We start from the raw sequence: 9,119 nt of genomic DNA, 5'->3' as shown, positions 1-9,119 counted from the left end.
TTTATTTATAATACGTGTAACGATAAAAAAAATCAGTATTGACGCTAGTCGCTAATAGAAAATTAGAAACACATCACTAATTCTCGGCGGCGGCGCTTGCCTTGTATTGAGGTTAGTGAGGAAAATATTATCAAAATTGTTGTTTTCATAATAATATCAGCAGATCCAATAAAAAATTGTAAGTGATTAAATCCATAAAAAAATCATAAGCCATTGTATCTTATTAAAAGTGGATCATTCATTCAGCTTTCGATCTAATTAGAGGGACGCGGCAGTTGACACTATTCCTGATAAACTTACTTTAGCTTGATAAAGTTTTTATTCAAAGTAAAGTATTTATTTGTTTATCTCGTACTAATAAAATGTTTTGGCTGTGTTTGATAACTAGTTCCTTTGGTGTTTCGACGGATATTTGAGCAAAGAAGTGTAGTCTATTTATAGCTAATATAGTAACCTCTGATTTAGGCGGGAGGATGGCTTTGGCAAAGGGCCTGAGGCCCGTACATGTGGTGTCAGTGATATTGGTGGTGCGGTTGTTGTCCGTATTCGTGGTGCAGACGTCGTTCGTGCCGGATGAGTACTGGCAGTCGCTGGAGGTGGCGCACGAATACGTGTTTGGGTACGGCGCCTTGACTTGGGAGTGGCAGAAAGGTCTTCGCAGCTACCTCTACCCGAGTGTAATCGCTGCACTATATACCGTGCTCAAGTACACTGGATTGGATTACCCAGAAGCTGTGGTAAGATATTTTTGTCTTTTTTTAAAATTAAATATGTTTCCTTTTTCGTTATTAAAATTAAGTTAAATGAAATCATGATAAAATTTAATAAAACGTCAATTATAAAAATTATGTTAATTAATTGGCTTATCATTTCAAGTTTCACCAATAAATTCAACCAATTTTAAAAGTGCTTGAAGTTATATATAAATTAAATAATAAAAAAATATATTTTTTTCAGATAATAGTTCCTCGTATCTTCCAAGCGTTACTGAGCACATATGCGGATTACTGCTTCTACAAATGGACGGGTGGTCGTAAATGGGCGCTTTTCCTGGTGCTGACTTCTTGGTTCTGGTTCTATACCGCTAGCCGAACTATACTGCAGACTGTGGAGACCAGTCTCCTTGCTATTGGCTTATCGAAGTTCCCATTCAAGGCTGGAAAGAGAGGATACTATGATCAGGGTAGGTATTAGTTATAGCGAAATAAATGTGTGTTCAATTCCTACTTAATTGGGATCTAAATTGTACATAACATCGTTAAATACATTTAAGTACATTTAAGTATGTTTTGTTCTGGTTTTTGAGTCATTATATTAACTAAGACCTTGTTAATAGTTATAACATAGGATTAAAAAAAGTCTATTATTGCAAAGCTTTTAAGCAAGGTTACAGTTAAACAGTATAAATAATGTTTTAGAAAACAAAGAAGAGATGTAAGTTTGAAAGTATAAATAGAAACCACTGACCTAGTATTTGAACAATGCTGTCTGTGGTTTTTGTTAAAATATTTTAACAAAACGTTTATGGTTATAGGTTGTCTATTTTCCATTCCACTGTTTTAAACTGAAAATCTAGTACAAAGTTATAAAAAATGAAATGAAATTGCAAACTGAATTGAAAGATGTATTTGGTTTTTTTCTACTACTGTAAATCTATGTCCAAAGATTGGTGGGTAAATTTGCAATGTAATGGCCTGTATTAAACATTTTCTAAATTACTCTATAACAATAATAACCAGTACTAACAACCACCAAACAACCCCCAGTTTTGATTTCTTTATTGTCAATATTTTGATCCAGTTGCATGGATGTTCTCGTGAGTTTCCCATAACATATTAAAATTCTGTGATAATATTATTATTCTTAAATCATGTACCCTCCAAAGTATGGAAGCAATCATAGATTTTAACCATGCTCTTTCATTCTTATATAAATTTACATACATATTTTACTGAGGCATTCCAGCTTAGCCCTCAGGGGTAGCGACACATCTGACGACTGACCTCAGGTAGGAATATCTAATCCTATCTGGGGTTCATTACAGATGTCCATGGGCCGCAGAAGCCACATCCCATGAGGTGGACTGCATGCTCGTCTGCTATTCCTATATTATATAAAAAAAATTCAATACCACATTTCATAATATTTGTTACAGAAAACAACAACTGGGTGTGGTTCGCCTGCATATCAACATTCATCCGGCCCACCTCGTCTCCTGTGTGGATCGTGCTAGCTGTCTACAACTTGTTCACCACCAACCAGGGCACTTGGAGACTGCTGTTCAGGACTTATTTGCCTATTGGGTAAGTTTTTTTCTAAAATATTACATACCTATTATTGAAATATAGGAAAGAGGTCACCGCAATTTTTGGCTACATATTTTAATTAACTTGCACCTTATATTTTCCAAAAAATATTTCAACTGCATCAAGGGATATATGAAACATATGTGAAATTTATTTGTAATCAAAGCATACAGTTTGCAGGATATTGAGACCAATTGATATTAGGAAACTGATAAAAAAAATTGCTTTTAAGTTTACTTTTAGAATTTAGCTATGGGACTCTTTTTATAGAGTTTTGATTCACACTTGACTGTATTTTTAATTTATGAAATCGCGACAATCTTTAACTGGAAAAAGGTTCTGAAGGTGTTAATATTTTAGTCATAATTTAGTTAATATTAATGAAATTATATCCTAATTTTAAATTGTTACATAACATTTCTACTACTTTGCAGTTTGCTTACTGGAGGAGCTCTGGTCGCTTTGGACACCTACTTCTACGGAAGCTTGATCATCACACCATGGGAATTCTTCAAGTTCAATGTTTTGCACAACATCTCTGCTTTCTACGGGAAACATCCATGGTATGATACCCCTTCAGTATGATAAGATACTATAAAAAGTTAATCTAGATAACTTCTGATCATTGTTGTTGATAATCAGATTTTTTTGGTGTAATTTGTCAATTTAAGGTTATGGATACTGAACAAAATGTAACTATTGTAGCATTTTTGATTAAGGATAAATAACAGATCCTCTGGCTGAGAAATTCCTTCATCATTGGCTTCTTGCCTTAGGTAATGTTTTTTATCAGAACATATATTATAAAACTTCATTTCTCGCCTTAAAAGGACATCATTATGAAGGGTCTGCTAGTAAGGCTAGTATATTATAGTAGCATAATATTAAATGTATCAGTAATCAATAATAGTAATTTATTGCTAAAAAAAACAGGTACATAGAATGATGGTGATTACAATGGTAGTGGTTTTTCTGTGTATACCCTGACGCCGTTTGTCCACCGCCATCGTCATCGAACCGATACTGATAATTAATGACGGTGCTGAGGTAGCCTATATACATTTACTATAGCCGCTTGTACACCGCACGTCCGTCACCTGAGCACCGTCATCCCGGCCGCCGATATTCCGAGTAGATCGGCGTAACCGCTCGATCGGCACCGAGATTTTGACGGGCCGATGTGCCAGCAATGTAAAACACATTGGAACTTGTCCATACACAGCCCTCTCATGAGTGACAGCCGGAACAAAATAAACCGCCGATATCGGTCGCAGTGGACAAACTATCGCCGTCACGACATAATTAAAATCGGCCCGAAATAATCTTGTTCTCGGTATCGGCTCGGTGACGGTGCAGTGGACAAACAGTCTTACACGCGTGACAGCTGGAACAAAATAAACAGCCGATATCCGTCGCGGTGATAAAACTATCGCCGTCACGTCATATTAAAATCGGCCCGAAATAATCTAGTTCTCGGTATCGGTTCTGCGACGGTGGCGGTGGACAAACGGCCTAAGGGCGTGCATTGTATATATATTTTTTCCCTTTCAGGTACTGGTACATGGCAGTGGGCATTCCCTCCGTGCTAGCGATCAACGTGGTTCCTCTGCTGATATCACTGTACCGCGTGGCGCGGCGACCACGTGAGAATACAATACATACGCTGCTAGTCGTTGCCGCTGCGGCACACATCGCTGTACACAGGTGAGACTTGATAATAGCTACTAATGTACTACTAAGTATAAGTAATACATTAATATAAGTTTAAGTTTAACTGACTCCGTGCGGATGACAACACAGTTGTGCCACATCGCCCACAGTTGTGCCACATCCGCACGGAATCGGTCAACTAATACATATAAGTATAAAATTTAATCAAAATGCCTACCAATAGTTGCATTCCTAAGCAACTCCATATTTTTTATGGATTTTTTTGATTCCTTTAAATGTAAATTCAGAACCAAACCCTGTTTGTTAAGTTAATGTTGAACTTTCATAACTATTAATGATTTTATATAATCTAGCTCACGCCTATCGCTTTACTTATTAAAATATTTTTTAGTAGTTTTCGTAATTAGTTATTAACAAATGTCAGAAGCACGATTGCGGCCAAGCGAAACCCGCTATGCTGCTATGCGACGCTGTGTTTATTTACATACAAGCTTATACTCTACTATACTAATATTGTACTATACTCATGCATATTCTGCTAAGACTGTACTAATATTATTTAATAATACTGTGTGTACTAATGCTCTTTTAACTATATTAATCTTATATATATATCACTCTATTACTTACGTCTAACTTCGCTAGTATATCGTCAATTTTCGAATCTTGTAAGCATGAGGTATTGTTTTAAGTTTAAATTTAATTTTAATTTCTTTAGTGTAATTAAGCGTGTAGAGAGAAACAAGAATTGTATGTTCACAGTGTTATTGAGCACAAGGAATTGAGATTCGTTCAGCCGCTCATCCCGATATTCCTGTACTTGATTCAAGACTTGATTGTGCCGTGGAGCAGGAAAGCTGTTAAGTAAGTAATTGTTAAAATATGTATTCTAGTTTTTTTTTCATGTCATGAATCTGTGGTATGAATTTTTTATCAATAGTTTGAAGATGGCTCATATTTGAGCCAGCTTTACGATCTCTGTTTGTGAGGAGAGTTTAGGGAGGTATATACAGAAAGGCTCTTAGCTAAAAACTGTGAACTGATGAAATTATGTTGCCTTTTTAACTGAAATATTCCATTTTAAACTGAAAAACACACACACAAGTGCGAGTATAACGTAGTTCATGAAAAACCCAAAAACTGTTATACAATTGTAACATATTTTGGAGTATTTTTGATCACACTTTATTGAACGAATTCGTACATACAATAAACTATTTACAACCTCCCCAGGTGGCAGCTATACTCGGTGGCGGGCTTGCTGGTGATCACGAATGCATTGCCGGCCGCGTACTTCGGAGTGTTGCACCAGGCCGGCCCGCTGCAGACAGCGCCCCTGCTGCGAGACGCTATCAGCAGCAACCGCACCTCCCTGCTCTACATGATGCCGTGCCACTCCATGCCGCTGTATAGGTATGTTTATATAAAGTTATAGGTATATGATGATGATTAGGTGTTTTTTTGTGAACGCGTCAATTAGTACTTGACTGAATATTATCATATACTGTTCAGTATTTAAATAGTATGTTTCATTTTGTAAAGACAATATTGTTAATACTTTAAAATTATGCTGCGATCAAAAAGTTTATACCAATATATCATTGTCGTTGGACTAAAAAAAAGCCCGTATTTAAACCCTACCAGCAAATTAATGAACAAAAATACCATAACGCTTGTGGTGTTGAGACAATTGGATGGTTATTAGGATTATTCTTTATTCAAATTCTCTACATATTCTGCCATGTAGCAATAGTCTTATCTTAAACGTTGCCAGGTACAAAGCAGTTGAGTAGTAAATAAATCACATTTATATAAGTAATCCATAGTAAAGTCAGTAATCTGTAGCTAATGATTACATTGAAAGATTTGTCTAAAAACTACAAACCTACTCATTAATTAACTTAACCTTCTCCTATCCAGCCACCTCCACATCAACGTAACAACAAGATACCTAAACTGCGACCCGCCAATCGACAAGCCGGGCGTGGTTAACGAACAGGACGCCTTCTACAACAACCCTGAAGCGTGGTGGAGGAAGGAACATGCCACGCGACAACTGCCGACGCTGGTGGTGCTGTTTGATGTACTGAGGGGGAGAGTGGAGCATCTGTTGAGGGATTATAAGCTGCTGCACGAGGTTCCGCATACACAGGTATGCTGTAATTATGTAATGTAGTCCTCTGTTGTAAGTATACTAACACTAATAGCACCTTTAATAACCCAAAGTCAAACGATCTGAGTTTGAAGGTAAGCCGTATTTATTTATTTATTTATTTATCTTACATCTAATACAGGGCTACGTAATGTGTTAGTGTACTTCGATATAATTATATATTACAAATTGAATGAATTACAAAACCAAATTAAATCCAATGAAATACTTAAAAAAATACATAAATGTCAAATAAAACAAAAGTATAATTGTTAAAAGTTGTGTGGTAAAAGAGTTACTTATTTGAGGTGTTCTAACTTATTTGTCAGGGGTAGCAACACATTTGTCGCTACATTCTGGGTTGGGTTAAAACTGCCAATGGGGTTGATTAATACAGATGGCCATGGCCAATAGTACTCATTTACCATCAGATAGATTGTATACTCATTTGTATTATCACTCTTTCCAACTCATTTAAGAACACATTGACTGCAACCCTTTTTATGTTTCATTGCTGTGCCGGTCTCCCCCCACTTCTGTGGATTTCTCAGTCTCCAAACATTGTCTTGGCTCATCTGATTATTTATATCTTTATCTACAGTTTCCTGAAGGCGAAATGGGTGAGAAAATACTAGTGTATAAGAAGCAGCCGAGGATACCAGTGGATCCGGCGATTTGAGGTGTTCCGCGGCAAAACTGCACGAACTGTTAGTAAAATGTACAATTTTTACACCCGTGTACAGTAGTACTAATATCGTAGATACGCGTAAGGATCTGTGTTCAGACGGACCATCGGTGTTGTATTGTGTGGTTTGGTTGCAACGTCTCTGTTGTGTGTCAAATATAATATGTATTTATAGTGTTCGAGCGCTGTATGGTCGCAATATTGCGTTTATGCGACTTGTGCTTAGTTTCTTGTTGTGCATACTCTAATGCTTATTACAATGTTCATATATTAGAAATTGTCAAATTTCCATCTTTGTTAGACAAAAATCATGGATGGATTAATTATTAGTAACGGGCGTTATTATTCTCATGTTTTTTTTTCTTTATTAATTATTATATTATATATTTTTTATATATTTGCAATCTAAAGTTTAATATAATATTTTGACATTTTACAGATTGTAAGGAGTTCTATTATAATCTATTTTTGCAGTCACAAAGCAAAATAGATTATAAAATGGGCAAAGTGTATTATAAAAAAAATGAAAACATCCTATTTATTTATTTATTTTATTGTGTAAAGCATTTAGTACAATAGGTCAATAACAATACATACAGTTCAATTAAATGCTACCTTTACAGGTGTTACACATGTCAAACTTAAATAAAATGTTAGGATTAATAATAAAGTATTATATAGATGTTGATTTACATTATCTTTCTATTTTACATCTACATGAGTATGCACAGCTTGAATTTTCTTGTAGTAGTTTCAATATTCTTACACCGAGATGTAATGACAAAATATATTTATATATGGCATATATATGATTAAGCAGTAACATACGTAATTATAAATTAAGTATAATTTGAAAACATTGAAATTAATTTGCTTATTTGCTCATTTGTTGCTCCCTTAAATTTTGGAATATTTTGAATATAATATAAATAAAAGGCATTGATTATTTATTATAATCTACTATATGATTGACATGATTTTATAGTTTTATCAATTCTCTTACAATAATAAATGAATGTCGGGTCTATTCTATGTTATCTATTTACCATCACAATATTTGTTACGAATCTTGATTAAATATTAGATATATGAACCCTGAAACATTTAATATTAGATTAATAGGAATTCAATTTAGAATGACATGATAATATCTAAAATATGTCTCATAAAAAAATCACTTTTCTATTATAATTTTGCTTGATATTGTATTGACAAAATACATATACATATGTATGCATTCGGGACGTTTTTGAAGATACTAGATCCGACATCCATTTCAATTGTCCTATCACATAAGCCTATTAGAGATCATTGATCCTGAGTCAAGATTTATGATGGTTCGTCATTAAGATTATGTCGTAGTTATGTAATACCATATCTATCGTGTCCCACCTTTAGAATTACAATAAATAAGTGCAAAATACCTTCAAAGTCACTTACGAAAAACTCTTAAAAAAGTGCCACATTATAAAATTCAACATTGACTCTTGTGTAATTACCGTAAATTCTGCTAGGTGACAGTTAAATCAATGTATCATTGAGAGATAATTGTAGACGGAAAGCATGATTCAAATGCATTATTTCGAGTGCATATCTTTTGCACTTCATTGCAATTCTAAAGATGACGTTTGTATTTATAAATCTTCACGTAATCCAGTCCTGATTGCATTTTATACATTAAAATATATTTACACTGATGGGAATCGTTCCCGAGTAAATGTGTTCTGACAAAGAATTATGTTATAGATGATATATTTTATAATTTAGTTGTTTGTGTACATTTTAAACATAGTTTTATATTTTTTGTCCTTTCTCGAAGCTTCTTAGACATAGTTTCGGATAATCAGATGATTTGTATTACTGTAATGTCGACTAATTTTATTAAAATAGTTTAAATTTTGTTTTTGTTGGGTTAGTGGACGGGTGTAGATGCTAAATTTTAATGATAAATATATAATAGCTACAACAGATGATAAATTATCTAGGAAATATTTTAATAAAATAAGTCATTACTTATATTGAAAGCTTTTTAGTATTATATGAGTTTAAGAAGATACGGTTTATTTAAGAATTAGTTTTGCAATATATTGATATAATTTTTATTCACAATATTATTTTGAATAATTGAATTTATATGACAAAATTTAATTACATAGTTTTTTTTATTGAAAGATATATTATTAATATAATTTTATTACAATGACATAGTATCATCTGTTGAAGCTGTCACAATTAATTAAAATTAATTTTGATTATTTAGATATTCAATATTGGTTAGTGAAATTTATGTGTGTTTGTGTCATGG

At 33.8% G+C, this 9,119-nt stretch overlaps 1 protein-coding gene across 2 annotated transcripts; it reads left to right on the top strand.

The window, feature by feature from the left end:
- Positions 1-65: 65 nt before the first annotated feature.
- PIG-B (phosphatidylinositol glycan anchor biosynthesis class B) lies at positions 66-7,256 on the top strand. 2 transcript variants are annotated; one of them, XM_073089271.1, is made up of 10 exons: positions 66-111; positions 466-737; positions 958-1,183; positions 2,156-2,303; positions 2,741-2,869; positions 3,858-4,010; positions 4,740-4,841; positions 5,211-5,390; positions 5,898-6,129; positions 6,731-7,256. In XM_073089271.1, the coding sequence occupies exons 2-10, from the start codon at positions 474-476 to the stop codon at positions 6,806-6,808; spliced, it is 1,512 nt and encodes a 503-aa protein (XP_072945372.1). In that variant the 5' UTR covers positions 66-111; positions 466-473; the 3' UTR covers positions 6,809-7,256. The 2 variants fall into 2 exon arrangements, with proteins under 2 accessions (XP_072945372.1, XP_072945373.1); XM_073089272.1 differs by having other exon boundaries at positions 91-178.
- The last annotated feature ends 1,863 nt before the right edge of the window (positions 7,257-9,119 follow it).

This window comes from Epargyreus clarus, unplaced genomic scaffold, assembly GCF_041222505.1.
Source record: "Epargyreus clarus isolate Ecla_fem2 unplaced genomic scaffold, WU_Ecla_fem_2.2 ptg000029l, whole genome shotgun sequence".
In the NCBI taxonomy this organism is placed as follows: Eukaryota; Metazoa; Arthropoda; class Insecta; order Lepidoptera; family Hesperiidae; genus Epargyreus; species Epargyreus clarus.
Note: the sequence above shows the minus strand (reverse complement) of the source record. Positions and strands in the feature narration are given on the sequence as shown.

What these genes read in the sequence shown, in the direction of transcription:
- PIG-B (XM_073089271.1), top strand. Translation starts at nt 474, where the DNA reads ATGGCTTTGGCAAAGGGCCTGAGGCCCGTACATGTGGTGTCAGTGATA. An exon ending in TGGATTACCCAGAAGCTGTG is followed by an intron (nt 738 to 957) that starts GTAAGATATTTT and finishes TATTTTTTTCAG; the next exon opens with ATAATAGTTCCTCGTATCTT. An exon ending in ACGAGGTTCCGCATACACAG is followed by an intron (nt 6,130 to 6,730) that starts GTATGCTGTAAT and finishes CTTTATCTACAG; the next exon opens with TTTCCTGAAGGCGAAATGGG.